Source organism: Poecile atricapillus, chromosome 1 (genome assembly GCF_030490865.1).
Source record: "Poecile atricapillus isolate bPoeAtr1 chromosome 1, bPoeAtr1.hap1, whole genome shotgun sequence".
NCBI lineage: Eukaryota > Metazoa > Chordata > Aves > Passeriformes > Paridae > Poecile > Poecile atricapillus.
This window is the reverse complement of record NC_081249.1, coordinates 140,409,263-140,425,575: the sequence shown is the minus strand read 5'-3', so window position 1 is coordinate 140,425,575 and position 16,313 is coordinate 140,409,263. Positions and strand designations below refer to the sequence as shown.

Below are 16,313 nucleotides of genomic sequence, written 5' to 3'. Positions count from 1 at the left end.
AGCGCGGGGGGCACGACGCTGCCTCTGCCACCAGCGGGGTTGTCTGCGGGGTGTGAGGCGGAGAGCAGCTGCCTGGCGGGACAGCAGCTGAAGCCGTGTCATGCCGTTTTTTCCACAAATAAATGAACGCCTGAAGCGCGGTCAAAGGCGAGGCGCAGTGCCCGCGGCGGGCGCGGTGCGCGGCGCGGCCGGCAGGTGGCAGCAGAGGCCGGCGCGGCCGGGCGGGCGCGCCCCGCACCCCGCCCCGAGCGCCGCCGCCCCCGCGGGGACCCCGCGCCGCCACCCGGCCTCCCTGCACGGAGATTCCCCGCGGGAAAGCCTTCTCCCCGTCAGCCCACACCTGCACCGGATTACTTAAACCTCCTAGACTGGGTTTTTTCAATACTTTACACTGGCACGGTTTTATTGTCGGACGTGAAACCAATATCCATCCTCCAAAACCCAGCCCCAACAGGAGAAAACTTCTAATTCTGTTCGAAAACGGTGCTGCTCTGCAGCCTCCAGCTCCATAGAGCACATTGATATGGAGACAAAAAGCAGCAACCAAAAGGGATCTCCGCTTCCTAAGTATCTGTTGTTCATCTTACGCAAGTGAATCGCGTGACATGTGGTTGCTGTGGCAACATTTTACATTTATATAGTGTCTTACACCCCAGAGAATCCCGAAGTGCTGTGTATGCTCAGCAGCACTGTGCACCTCCAGGCAGCAGTCTGCACGGGGACAAGAAACGTCGTCAAAAGGCACAGACGCTTTTTTCAAAAAATAAAATAAAATAAAATAGCCCCTCCATCTGTGCCAAAAGCTATCGTTTTAAGACCCAGCCTGAAAGATAATTTAAGCATCGACAGGGATGCAAGATGTGCAAGAAACAGGAGGAAGAGATTCTGGCAAAGTGCGCCAACTTCATTCAGAATTCCCTCAAGTTCTTTTAAGTCCAGATCTTAGTGTATTTATGGAAGTTCATTAGTCACACTGTGTGTTTCAAATTTTTAACTTTTAGATAACCTTTAAAAATTGAGGTGAGGAATCGAGGGGAACAGGGAGTTGGCAAATTCCCAGCAGACATTTGCTATATTTAGAAAGAGTGAAAAGTTTCTAAAAGGAAGAAGATCCAGTCTTGCTACTGCCAGAGTGAACCTAATTTTTTTTCTTCTTTTCATCCAAAAATAAACTATTTTTCGTTCCATCTCTCTGGAAAGGATTTTGGCTATGAATTGTGGCAGGGTTATGGGACTAACCTTGGTGATTCTCTCCAAATTTAGAAGGCTTATATGATTCATGCTACAGAGACAGTCACACAGAATTCACACCCTTTACTGCAGACTAGGTCCCAGATAGGTACCTTTCCACTTTCTGCAATCATCTCTGCTGCAAGTTTGTAACAGACCACTAAAAAATCGGGTTTTGGGTCATACCACCATATTTTAAAAAGAAAAAAATGGATGGCAACACTGTAAGATACTGTCCAGCACAAACTTCTTTCAAGAATCTGAGCTATTTAAGAACACCAAAGGGAAGATTTCCCACCTCTGCTTGTTTAACATATTGCTGTAGCTAGCACATGTTCGAAGTCACTGACAGACGCTGTTTTGAACACACAGCAAAACATTATGCAAACTCTTTTAGCCTTCCTACGTGGGTGAGAAGAAGCTTCCAAATAAGAAGTTTACAAGGATTTCAATATGTAAGTACTTTAGTTAGACTCTGTGCAACTCCATAATTAGAAGCTCATTCTTGAGCAGTACGTGCGGAGACTCCTATCTCTCCAAATATAAGGTTAAGAAATAATCAGCATTGATCACTGGCAGCTGTGCTGTGCTACCAATGCTTCTCATACTTACTGTTCCAGATGAGACCTGAATGGAGAAAATATGCTGGAACCTGAGAACTCAACCCTTATGGCTGGTCTCATTTAAATCCATGTTTTCCCTCACACAAACATGAGAAATACAGCTCAACAAAAGCTAAATTCTGGATTGCAACAAATATTACATAGTTTAAAATACAAGGCACTAAAGCAAGAGTAATTACCATAAAAAAAAAAAATTAAAATACTATCCTTCTGGAGTAGCCATCATCTCTGTGGAAAAATTACATTGGCAATGGTTTCTATTAATACAGCTATATCTGGGGGAAAGAAAATATCCATGTATCATGTAATCTGGTGATCTTGAGCACAAGATCTACTAAAACTGCTAGTGATTAATTAAAAGAGAGGTTTTTGTAAACCTGCACTGACAATGGCTGCAAGAAAAAAAAAGTGGAGGAACTCAGCTGGAGAATACACAACTCTAGAGCATTTAGTTGCTATTTTTACCATGTTTTTAGCTAAGGTGCTCACGCAAATAAAAGCAAGAAGCCGGCTATTTAAGGAACGCTTTGTTTTCCTGTAATGATCTTACACAAAATTTGACACACACACACACACACTGCTTTAGTGCCCAGTTTGTGCAAGGCTATAAAGTCAGATGTTCATGATTTTGTAAATCACCATAACCTAATCACAGCCTAAAAAATAATAAAACCCCTTCCAGTGGGGATATGTGCCTTGCACAGGAAAAGGTTTGCTGGTGTTTTGAGACATTTAAACGATCTACCATTCTGCAGCAATTGCTACGTGACAGGCAGCTTGCAAGCCTCCACTCTCTGAGTGGATTTTGACAGGATAGATTAGAATGTACATTAATTTTACTCTTCAAAGTTTCTTTGGAACTTATTTCCTCCAGAAACAAGAAACAAGGCATTCACAGCTGTGTCACAACTACTCTTTACACAAAACACATCCTTGACAGTTGAAGTTACTCCAATGGCTTTGAATTTTTATTGCAATTAAATACTGGATGCCATGAGTTGTATGTACTCAAGTCTGTTAAAAGTGGTAGGGAGCATTCTGGAGTTTATCCTTTAATGTTTTTTATTTGCATTTTTATATACACTATTTTCTGGAGCTTTATTTTCAAACAATGAACAACAAGATTCATCTATTAGCAACAAAGTTCATAGAGTATATTATCATGTATATAACAAATCTGTTTTGAAATATGCCTAAAACACACCACAGTTGCAGCTCCAACTACTGCACTTCAGGTTAATAAAATGGAGTGAGGAGTGCTTTATCAGATGACAGGTACTAGGAGATGTCTGAGCCACATTTTTTTTTCATGTGTTTAACCATCGGAGGTTCTCATCCCTATATTGACTAACCATAGAAATACAGGATATGCACTGACATATGTGTTTCCAAGGGAAAAAACCCCAGAAAACCAATAAGCAATTTTTTTTTAACCCCACTGTTCAAAAAAGATTCAGGTAAACTGCTATTATGTTGAAACTCTTCTTAGCTTGTAATAAAACACCTATATGAAGTCACCTCAGTTCTACATTTGACAAAGTAACTGGAGGGATCACCTTCTGTCTTTTCAAGGACTCCCACACCACCTACTCTCCTGTGATGTAGCAAACCATACTCAGCCATATTGTGCTCCTATCAGCAAAATAAACAGCTTACCAACATGCCCAGAAAAGGCTTTTGAAGCAGGAGACAGCTACTTGATGTCCTATGGTAATGATTGAATTTCAACAGCTCTGTAATTAAAAGTTCACAGTTCTCCCACAGGGCTCTACTCCTAAATTGAGTATCTCCTAAGCTAAGTATGTGAAGCTTGCTTAGGATCTAAGATGGCATTAGGTCACAGAATCATAGAATAGTTCAGGTTGAAAATGGACATTTAAAGGTCATTTAGTTCAATCCCTGTGACATCTTCAGCCAGGTTAGGTTGCACAGAGCCCCAACCAACCTGGCCTTGAACATTCCCAGAGATCGAGCATCCCCCACCTCTCCGGGCAATTTGCTCCAATGTTTCAACACCTTTTCTTCTTTATACCTAATCTAAACCTACACTCTTTTAGCTTAAAGCCATTGCTCCTTGCAACAGTCCTATTATACAGGCCCTGTTAAAAAGTGTTCCCATCTTTCTTACAAGCCTCCTTTAAGTGTACTGAACAGCCACAACAAGGTCTCACCAGAGAGAGACCTTCTCCAGGCTCAACAACCCTAAGTGTTCATGACACGGTGCATGCAGTCACAAGCTTCAGTCAAAGGCCTTTAACAATCACAGAGGAACACACTGAACACATTCAGTAAACATCACAAATTCCTAGAAATTAGGCACACATGCAAGCACCGTCTCATGTAGTGTATCAACAGCAAGCTAGAAAACATCTCAAGCATGCAGCAACAGAGCCTTAGTGAGAAAAGTAATAGCTTTTGTGAATTAGTTCCAATAAACTTCAATATGGGAAGAAGTTAGTAGGCATGTCAAGACAAAACACAATGAAAGATTTAGAAAGATCAGTACAAACCTAAAACACCAATCTCCAGGCCTTCCAATCCGGCTTTGATTCCATTGTAAATATCCTCTCTCTCTCCAAAGACTGCAACAATGACTTTTGTTTCCACTTTATACTTCTCCCCTAGAAAAAAAAAAGTTTTAAGAAGTTTTAAATAGTTTACCATTCAGATATTAAGACTGTTTCAGTTATTAGATTCTACAAAACATTTTAAGTAGCTAGCATTACACATGAACGTTTTCACCTCTCCAAGAGGAATCCTTGAATTTTAACATTCCCTGCACAGACATTCATGACAGTAATCTACTTTTGGTGAGAACAAAAATTCTCAAATGATTCAGTACATTTTGTTTGTAAGGGACAAGAAAGGTGTCAAGATAGTAAATTATATATCTTTGCATAGAACAGCAAAAATGGAGAAATCTGTAACCACATGTATACAAGTGTTCACATACAGCTTGACAAGAACACTTTTTTTCAACTTAAGCCAAATGGCAAATGAGTTGCTTCAGACTAAGCAAAACAATTCTTTATTGCCCTCCATTTCCGTTCTTACTTCTGGTCCCATAAAATTTTTGACTCTTTCATTTTCTGAATGTGTACCAAAAAGGGAACGTGTGGGTGAAAAGAGCAGAACTTCAAATCTGATCATTCCAAAGCCCTTCTGATGTGCTGCTGTCATCTCCAGCCTTACTAGAACAGGAAAAATACATGTAGGCAACTGCATTTTGAAAGAGAAGGCAGCAAGTAGTAAAAATACTTCATCTAGAAAGCAATTCTGCTTTCATCAAGCTAAATTATATTGAATTAAAAGCAGTACAATGTCCTCTCAGACTTCAAAAGAGCAGAACAGTAGCTTAACATCGCAGCATCTCTGTTTTGCTGCACCCGACTCCCACCCTAGCATTCCTTAAGGGACCCGTATACAGCTCGAGAAGGATTTTGCAGCACGTTGCCCCCAGAGCCATTCATAAAAACCAGTGCCATGTTAAAGGAAAAGAATCATTCACAAAAAAGATTAGAAGCAGCCAGATTCCCATGATGCTCCCTCCCATTCAAGGGAAAGCCGTGACTCCCATGATCCTGCCATCCATTCATGCAGAATCATGAATCTACTGAACTCACTGGTTTGCTGGCTGCTTCCCCTCCCCCCCCCCCCAATATCCCTAATGGCAGATGAAATTATTTCTGCTCCTTTTCCCATCCTCAACCTCTTCATCTCTCCTGAACAGCTGCATTGTTTAAAAATCCCCTGAGAGATGTTGCTATGTCAAATGACGACGTAAATAGCATTAAGCCCCTACTGCAGCAGCAGTCTTGTGATCGCGTCAGAAGAAAATCAAGTTCAACACTGGAGGGGGGGGCATAGAAATGGTCTATTTTTGAACACAGCTGTTCTAATGTTTAGCACACACATTTGTGTTTTTTACAGGACACAGAATTAAGAGCAACGTTAGAGGCTCATCTCATACGTGCAAATGGACTGGATGGGCAAAGCCCAAGCCACACACTTTACACACATGTCATTTTTAACTGTTCTGTGGGATCTGCAGCTGTCTTCACTGCCACTCAGATGCTTTGTGAAATGCCAGTTGTTTAAAGGACCCAAACACCATTCTCACAAACTGCTCAACTTGTCCTGTCCTTTTTATACTAAACACTCTTCATTAGGATTCTTACCAATCCATCTTCAAAGCTTCCTGAAATCACTACAGAGATACTAAGAGGACAAGGTAAAGACAAATCTGAACACTATAAATACAAATAATACGATAAATTATATACATAATACTATAAATAGAAAACAATAAAGTATTCACACTACTATTCTTTGAGGCTTTAGACCCTTCTTTAAGCCTTTAGAAAATTAGCAAAGAGCCATTACACTTACGGTAGCTAAGCAATACACTTAAAAAAAGCTACAGCACCCTTTGTGGGCAGAGGGTGTACAGTACAACATATAAAAACATGTGAAAAGTAGAAGGCTGCCCACTGGTATAGCCAGAGGATAAGGTCTTTGTGCTGTTGCTCATGCAAACATGCAAGGCTGTCTTGCCCCAGCAGATACCACCAGCTGACCAAATCCTCCCTCCTCATTTCACAGCAGCTTTCAGGTATCCTGTAACTTTTGCATACCCTGTGCTCTGTCCCAGAACCTGCAATAGGTGGGATGATCCCCTACATCAGAGAAAGAAACAGTTCTATGTCAAATGACAATGCAAATAGAATTAAGTCACTTCTGTGTAAACTTGGTCTAGTAGTCAGAGCACAAGGTGCAGAGGAGAGTAGGTGTGCTTTCCACGAAAAAATGGAAAAGGGAATTTCTTTGATCTTCAGGATTAAGATGTTCTCAAACAGATGGGCTAGAAGAGAGCACATTCCTGTTTTATCTGCCAGAAAGACACTGAGATGTAGAGTAATAGAGAAAGAAGCAAATAGGCTATGTCCTTATCCAGGGTATCTAGGAGTGCCTGGGCTACTGCTGTCCAAGAGAAAATCTGAAACTCCTTAATGGAGCTTTCAGCTTGAGGACCAGGAGGTACTTGAGAGCCACAGGGAGTGAAAGGAAGGTATAAGACAGTTTTTGCAGCCACAGCTAGAGGACCTGAAAGAGCTATTACCTGCCAGCATGTCCAACATTCCTGATGATATTTTGAAAAGTGGATCTGATGTTTTGTCTTCAGAACTATATTTCAAATGCTCCTTAGCAGGAGACTAAATATTACAACATCATGCTGTCTACAGTTGTGCAGCAGTCTGTCATCACCTACCCATAGGATGGGAAAGGAAATTCAGCAGACCTCCTTCACAATTCTCAGTTCTGACACACGTGTCCTAATCATCTCATTTACTAAAAAACTTAGGTGAGATCAGTATTGACCCTATAAATAAATTTTAACCTAAGCATTCACATGTCCAGTTAATTTACAGGATCTGTATTACCTTAGCCAAGACATCTGATAATTTAGCAAGACACCAATTGTGCTCAACAGTATCCTGGTAAACCAATAAAAGCAGACATGATCTTCTGCATTCATAGCATCATTTGAGAAGTAAGTTGCTGACCATGAAGAAATTTTCACAGCTCTGGAAAGGTTGAACGAACCAACAGTCCCAATAATGATAGAGCAGGCTGGTATAAACATTGTACAAGACAAAAAAAGATGAAGTGAACTTTTGCAGAAGATACTGGGATGTATTTTTTCCAAGATCCAGAGAGCAACCCAAGAACACAGACTCCAGAGGCAGGGGCACAGCACAGTCCAATACAGTGGTCATGCAAACAAAAGCAGTACATAAGATACACAATGAAAGAGGAACATATGACAACTTTTAAAAGTGCCTATTTTTGCAGTGATAAAAGAACTACTGACTTCCTGAGGCATGATCCCATTGTGCATTTCTGCACAATACAGGAATGAGACAGTCTGGAAACAAATACACTATTTAACTACATTCTTCACACCATCAGAAGTACAAACACTTTCACATATAAGTCCTTGAAGGACACATTACCTTCAGTATCCTCAGAAGAGGACTCCAAATAGTGCCTGAAACCTTGGCTAAAGTGTTACCTATTCAAAAAAAGCATAAAAAAACCTTACAACCATTCTGAGGAACAGCCAACAGGCCAACACTTGCCTGATTTTTAAGAGCATCAGTTGCAACATCAGTCGGTGAAGCAAAAGCTTAATTCATTCCAAAGGCCAGATTTGTCCGATTTACAGGAAACGTATCCAGTCTTGATATGCAAGGAAAATGCTAATCTTAACTAACAGGTAAAGTAGGGCATACCTTGTCTACTAAAAACATTCACTTGCAAAATAACACCACATTACCTAGAGCACCAGGAAAAAGAGAATTACACCATAATTTAAAAAAATAAAGCAGAAAGCTAGAAACTATGGTGAGGTACACCCTAAATAATAACAACTAAGAATTGTAAAATGATTAGAAAGCAAGCACTTGAATTTTTTATTTTTTAGGGTTTTTTTAAGCTTGCAAATAATTCAAATCATCAGCTCCCCTAAACTGAAATCTTTGTTGACAGGCTAAGAAAATGCTAAGGAAGTTTTCAGACATAGATAAACTGGGCTTGAAAGAAGGTTCCCCAAGAGAAGCAAGCTTGTATACTTTGATGCAACAGCAAACAGACGCCAGTTTGGTGGTCAGGAGAAGCATTCCTAATAAATAAAATAATAAAATAACATTATATTTTATCCCTAATAAAATAGCATTAGTTCTTGAACCACCTGTTTCAAAGCAGTTTACTATAGCAGCTTGAATTTGCACCAAGAACAGTGAGGCAAATCCAGTCAACTTTGCAACAGAGAGGTTTGGGATACAAGGCCTACACTGTAAGCAGGTAATGGGGATGGTTCTTTCAAGATCAGGGAAAGGACATAAACTTTCACTACAACTGAAGCATCTCACCACTTTACATTCAAAGCCACATATAAATATTGCCAACACAGTGATACACTATAATGCAACTGCTTGCTGAAACATAAAAAGTCTCACTTGGTCTTTAGCTTCCAGATGGTCAGAGAGTCTATGCAGTAGGAAAACGGCTCTCCATTTTTCATCATACAGAAGAGGACAAATTTCATTAAGTAAGGAGAATGAACTACATCCACAAATAAAGATGCCATCTTTCCAGTACCACTGAAGTGGCAAACTCATCCTAATCCAGCACCCAAGTCTCCAGAAACAGAGTTTGTAACTTTTCAATATAGGGTAAGAAGCTGAGAGATGAAAGAAAAATATTAAAACCACCTGCTTTTTAGTACTCTATCTATGCAGGACATAGATGAAGAATTTAAGACTACAGAGTGGCTTCTGAGAGCTCTACAAAGTATTTGGTTGGTTTTAAGGGAGAGCCATTCATTTTGGGAATGTAACCAATTTAGGACTTTCAGAGTTCACAGAAGTAACTCACAGTGTCATGGATGGATGGAATCAGTTTTCCAGAAGTACCAAGTACTTCCAGACTGGTGATAGCAGACTGTTATTACACAGTGATATATTTACCATGTAGAAGCATGTTAAAATCAGCTGGGTATAACAAGAGCTAGTTTTTTCTGAACATTTTGAAGGGTGTGAAACTCTGAATGCGAATACTGATAACCTAAGAAATCTCTAAAAGGAAGCTCTGTTGCACCTATTGCAAAGGAAGGTTATGCTGCTCCTTCATGGCTTAAGATGCCTGCCTACAAGCTAACAGCACTTGCTATGTTTCCATAAATTTGTTAAAGCACGTGCATATGAAGACTCGGTCAAGCACCTAGGAATAGGTTCCAATTCCTTTCATTCAAGTACACATGCAGGACTTCCAGGGAATTCCTTACATACTGCAACAGTTGCACATGTAATCTTATAGAAACAGTTTCCTTTAAAAGAATGAATATTTTTAAAAATCTGGTCATATAGAACTGTAGAGCAGGTAAAAAAATGACAGACCTTAATTAAAATGTTCTGTTAACTTTAAGTTTTGATATACACAGACATAAAAGTCAGTTCCCCACTTCTGAGCTTTCACAGATGACTTCAGCTCTCCAAGCCAAAGTCCAAAAACCATTGAGCTGTTGGGCTGTGTAAGTGTTTAATGTGTATATACAGTACTACAAAACAGAGGGAAAACACACTTTATTAATAGCTGCCTCCATTTGCTCTCCTCTGACTTCCATTACATCAAAATATATTAGAATTTCTAAGACACACTAACCAAGTCAGAAACACATTCTGAGCAACACAGGATCAATCAATAAGGCCATTCACCCAAATATTTTGCTTAGCATTGTAAGCTTTTCTAAATCAAGCTTGTTCTAATTACCAAGCTAACTAAAAACACAAAATCAAGCAGCCTGTGACAAACAGCTGCAGAGGCTGACAGCCAGGGGGGCTGCACGCTCCAGTCACGGCAGTGTTTGGAAATGCAGCCGTGATTGCAGGCAGCCAGGCGAGCTGAGCTGCGGTGCTCCCCACGCACGCCCCCGCACCCCAGGCACGAGAGGCTCCCGGGCACCGCACGTGCGGCCGCCCTCGTGCCATCAGGAGTCGTGATTCCCAGAATAGCTCTCCTCACCGCAACCCCAAAATATCCACTCTGGCTGAAGCTGCACAAGGAGTCGGTATGGGCACAATCCCAACCTGCTTCAGGGGGAAGCACAACGTGAAGTGTGGGAAGGTTGCTATTGTGTAGCAGGCAGCATCTCAAACTCCCCTTCTGGCTCTTCTCCTTCCCCAACACTATTTTTGAACCCTCCACCAAGATTTTATTCTTTTTTTTATATTCATTGATGTATTTGTTTTTACTAAGCATGAAGAGAGCTATTTTTAAATAAATATTTAATTTACTTAATCATTTTAGGAAGGGCGTATGGACTATTTCCCATACTTCCTGTAATATTTCCCTTCCTTTAATATCATTATTATTGTCTGTGACAATGTGAGCACCTGATACATCTATACATGTAGACATCTATACATGTTAATTTTGCATGACTTTTTGCAAAATGAAGTCTAAATTCTTCAGCCATATACTTATTAGAACAGTAATTATTTTAAAAAAAACAACTTTTTTTTCAGATTTTGGCTCAACACAATGAATTTCAAAAAGACCAGAAAAAATACACTGTAAGAAGAATTTAGGGTCACTTACAGAGACTGAAAGGTGTCACATTGTGGATTAACAAAAAAATTGTGGCCTTGCTCTGAAGTCAATTTCAAGACATTTAAGTCAGTCACTCTACTTGAATTAAAGCAAATTTTAAAAGGGAAACAAGTTGCTAGGCTGATTCAGCATCATTTTATACCTCCAATTCAGCATCCACAGTAAAATGTTTGCTGTAGCCCAAAGTCAGGCAGTTAAAAGCACAAGTTTTCAGGGTTTTCCAAAGTATTATTTGTAAGGGAGAATAATACATTGTTAATTAGTCCACATCTATTGCTCAAAGAAACGGAGTACCCAGCTCAGCACTGAAAGTGTGGCACATGCCTAAGGAGTTACAGCAGGCATACCTTTATCCAGTAGCTACACAATTTTAAAAATTGTTTATTTCTCATATTCAAGGATTATTTTTTTAAGAATTTGTTGTACAGAATGAATCAACCGAGTTTCCTTTCTCTATGAAGAGCTACTAACTAGCATTTTTTACCTCGCCACAACATATTCCTGAAAAAACAGAAGTGATTATCACCATTTCCTCAGCAGAGAAGTCTATCAGGGATTTTTACAGCTTTGACAGATAAAAAGGACTTGATGTAATGGAACTTAACCTGCTAAAAAAGTGATATAAAACACATTCATAGAAGGAAGTTGCAGAAGGAAGACAGCACTGTTTTCACCACACAGTCCTTTCTTGTGCCAGAGAGAGACTATTCCCAGCAGACACCTGAAAGACCTAATTTCAAGTCTCTTGGCAATAGAGCTTCCACCAATTGGCTTAAACCAGATTTGCAAATCAGACTTTCACCCAGTCCAATGCGAAAACAATCCAATACTTATCTTTCCATGAAATGTTCAGCTTATTTTACACTGAAAGTGATATGCAATAGATTGCAACTTCCATGTTAACAACAGGTGTTTAATGGCCCAGAGACCGGCACAAGGGCTCTTGTTTTGGCATCCCTAAAGGCTTATGTTACAAAGAGGTTGTTAGCAGAGATGGGCATTACGTTTCTGAGTATTACAGAAAATGCCATGTATTCCCCCACATAACTACTGCCAGGCAGAGGCAGCAGTGACCCCAAATGTTTTCAGGGAACACAATTCCTGGGCCAGTCTGGGTTTCAAAAGTACCAAGGAAGTTACCTGCCCATTGATCCAATTACCTAACAAGTAAAACTGTAAGACTCAAGAAACCATTAAGTTCCAGAGTTAGTCCTGATCCTACAGGCACAATATACAGAGTATGTGAGGAGAGGGAAGAGGCTACTTGTGCTGTGTTTACTTTCAGACAAGGAAACCCAAAGTACCTAATCCACATTTAAATAACCTTTATACATTTCCTTCCCCTGGAGTTTCTGGGTTTACAGGCTATTAATAAATACTGCATAGAACACAGTGACAGTAAGGTTCACAGCAAGCACTTTCTTTCTGGAAGAGGCTCACTCAGTCTTGCCAGGAGAGAAAAAGCACCACTTCCTAGAGCTTGCCAGCTCACCCTATTGCTTTGTGGAACCCCTAACAGTGACCGATAGACTTCCTGGTTTTCATCTTTAAAACCACCTGTGATATGTGGTCTGTTACTTCATATGCCAACAGATGATACGGAAACAAAGTCCTTCTCCAAGGATATCACTACTCATCTACAGAACATTTTACTTGTGGCTTGTCCTACCTCAAAACTCTCCTAAGAGGTGAAGTAGTTCTAGGACTGTATCGCGCAGCTTGCAGAACATCTGTCAAGAGTTCCTCTCTAAGTATTCTGCTCATTTTCTTTAAATGAATCCAGGAAAAATGTCACCAAGAACATTCAAGAGAACTTGATTAGAAAAGAGGGACTAAGGGGGAAAAAGATCCAGCCAACACCACAGAACCAGAATTCTTCTAAAAGAAGAAAAAAATTCAAAACTAAAAATAAGCTCCTTTTCCAACTGCTCTTTTACATCAGGGTTCACCTATTTAATTTATTAACAAATTAATAAAAAATAATTCAGTTTGAATCCTCTGTCCATTTTCTACAGCGCCTGCCAACCACTCCTTTCATAAGCGGCTCACACAAGGCAAAATCAAGAGATCCTCCTTCACTTCACCCAAGGGAAGCTTACTTCAGAGATGAAATCCAAGACCTCATTTGGAATCAAAGATCCTCACACTACAACTTTATGTGAAAGGTGACTTCAGTGCATCAAAACAAGTCTGTAATATTTGAAGTCATTTTGTCAAGTTCAAGAAATATACGGGGATTTCAAGTATGTCCAACTGAACCTGGTTCAGATGATAGAAGGCTGAAAACACATTCATTTACCTTAGAATAGATCGCCAAAGGTCAGAATAACTGCCGGATTCACTTAGTCTTCAAGTTAAGCTCAGGCAAGTGAATCTTCTAATTTCTGTGTGAGAAAAGTAAAAAGACATCTCCTTCCTCTCAGAGCTTGTCTGCATTTCAACCTCCTCTATTAAACACAAATATTCTTACCTGCCAACTCCAAAATGTGAGGAGGATTTAGTGGGGTGCAGTGGGGAGGAAATCCAAGTGATAGGGCAGAGATGAAGGAGCCAAGTGCTCCAAGGGAGCTGATCATCTGCAGGGAGCAGATTTGTCATGGGGGCATGGCCCATTTCTTGCAGTGGGTCATGGTAAGGGATGGGGCACAAGCACATGGGTCAGCATCAGGTCTGCTTCAGAATGCTGCCCACCATCTGGTTACCAAGAAAGCAGAAGAAAACAGTAAAACACACCTATCTAGTAAACAGGGAAGAAACATTTCTGGGTTTGGCACCACATCCCATTTTTGTACTCAAAAATCATGCCAGAGTGGTAAGAACACAAGAGATCCTGAGCATAACAGCTATCAGTTTACAATACCCAAAATCTTAGAGTTCAAGAGTAGTTCAAGATGAAACTACCATGACCAAGTAACTTAGATACACTACACACTGGGCTGAGGAAATGCATTGGAATGAAATAGCTACATAGATTTTAATTGCAAAAAAATATATATTTCCTTATAGAAGAAACCTGTATTTTCTTATAGTCATGTAGCAGAATCAAAGTTTTGGACATTAGTTGCCAAAATGTATGAAAGGCTTACAGTGTATTCCAATTAAATGTTAACTTGTGAGAATACATTGGAAAAACAATGGATTTCTCATAACTCTAACAATTTAACTGGAGCCAGTTTTATCACCTGGGTGTACGTAACACTAAACCACCAACTTTAAAGCAGTAAATAGAAATTTTCTTTCATTATATAGTAACTGATGACAAACTCAAAATCTGCCATGTTGTTTTTATATGTACTCACCTACAAGCAAGTAGGTACCTAGACTTATAAGTAGGAACACTACCAAGCAGTAACAGTTTTTTTCCTGGCTCTTGCAGCTCATGCTCAACTCCAAGACCTGTCCTGTGAAGGTACCAGCTATAAATGGACATCAATACCAAATTCTCTTGACAATTTCCATATAGACAAACTGAAGTTTTTCTTTGTTTAACTGGTCTGCACTACATTCTTCGTATTGCAGCCCCCAGGTAATGAGTTTCTACAGCAAAGTAGTTCCCAATTCTCCTCAGAACAAACCTATCCAGTGCAGTAACTGAAGCCTTTCTGCCTGCAAATCCATGGTTCGATAACCAACTGCCAGCACAGAGCACCTGAGATGTCTTGGACCATGCTTATTATTAAATACAGCAAATCAAGGAACAGACTCATTATGTGGCACTCAAACAATTGTCTCCATTCACAGAGAAATTTTCTTTCTGATCCTCCCTGAACCTTTGGAAGTGTTTAACAATGTGATGCAACAGACGCTTCAGAAAAGTGGTGGAACAGTGAAGCAGCATGAACTAAACTAAGACAAGCAATTTTTATAGTGACCTTAATAGTCTGTGCTTGTGCATCACAATTTGATTATAAGAACAAATGTTTCCATAAAACTTACATAATTCCTCATAAAGGTTGTCCATGATGACTGAAAAGGAAATTCTAAATTTTTCCTTCAGTCAGTGGCTGATATTCTATTTCTTAGGGAACAGAAAGCAGAATTTCTCTTTCATGGCAAATCCTAAAACACCTAAGTACTCTGTAAAAAAAATAGCCTTAAAACATGCTTGAAAACACAGTGAAAAGTCTTCTGAAGTCTTTAATGACTTGTAATTAACCCACTAATTTTTGTTGCTCAGACTGAGCTGCACACTCAGAACATCTGGCATTCCTGTAACATCCGTTCAGCCACTTTAATGCGCATACACACATGAAAAATAACAGCTCCAGGTCAGCTGGCATTTAACATGCAGAAAGACATATCAGTATTTCCCTTATGATGGTGGTTATACAACTTGCATTTTGTAAATAGATGTTACTCCTAGCAGAAGTCTACCCTATGAGCAGAAGAGTCTTCTGAAACAGAATGAACACACCTGAGCCTCAAAAGCACTCTCATTATTTGTGGCAGAGTGCACCTATCCATTCAGTAGGATAAGCACGAAACTGATTAGTGAAAAGGAGGTCAAAACCAAAAACATGCACAGAATCACACAAAAGAACTGGAATTAGTTAAACAGCCATTCTTCCCTCAAGAGGAGCAATCTCATGCCAATTTGAAGAACAATGGACCACCATAAAGAAGTTTAAAGCTACCTTAGAAGCCTGCAAGGGCAGACCACTCAAGTAATTACAGCTTTAGCATTAAAAAAGTCACCCACCTTATGTATGACATCTGAGCAGACTGCTGAGACCAAATGAGACTGAATACAAGACAATTCTGCCCAACTAAAACCTATCAGGATCTGAAAGTGCAACTCGGGCTTGCTTGATCATGCAGACTATCCTAATCCTTCAGTGTATGCCACAATGAACAAGACAGACTTTTCAGTAGCTCAGTGTTGTCAAAAGAAGTGTTCTGAAAACCCAGCGTGAGTCATCTCATTTCAGAATGGTTTAGGAAAGGAAGCAGAAAAATGTTTGGGTGAAGCCTAACACTAATTATGTATTACAGGCTGCTTCACATAGGTACATGTACCTATTTTTTTTAATCTGAGAACCTCCCCCAACAGCTATCATGTAAGTGCTGAAGCTCAAAGCAGTAGATTTATCGGTCTTGTCAGCATCATGTTTAATTCCCAGGGAAGAAGAGATACCCAGATTGTTACAGAAAGGGTTATGACCACTTTCAGGAAGCTTGACACTTCATGCATAGGTGTTTGATTCCAGAACAAGATTATTTGTATAGACTTCTTTCAGTTATAGTTTGACTTAGCAAAACAACTTTATGTAACGTTGCTAGAAACGTGAC

General features: G+C 39.9%; 1 protein-coding gene across 1 annotated transcript in view; it reads right to left on the bottom strand.

Moving 5' to 3' along the window:
- Positions 1–16,313, bottom strand: part of HSD17B12 (hydroxysteroid 17-beta dehydrogenase 12) — an 82,973-nt gene that overhangs the window by 28,713 nt on the left and 37,947 nt on the right. The window contains 1 exon segment of the mRNA XM_058855741.1: positions 4,364–4,474. Coding sequence (XP_058711724.1) covers positions 4,364–4,474 — 111 coding nt within the window.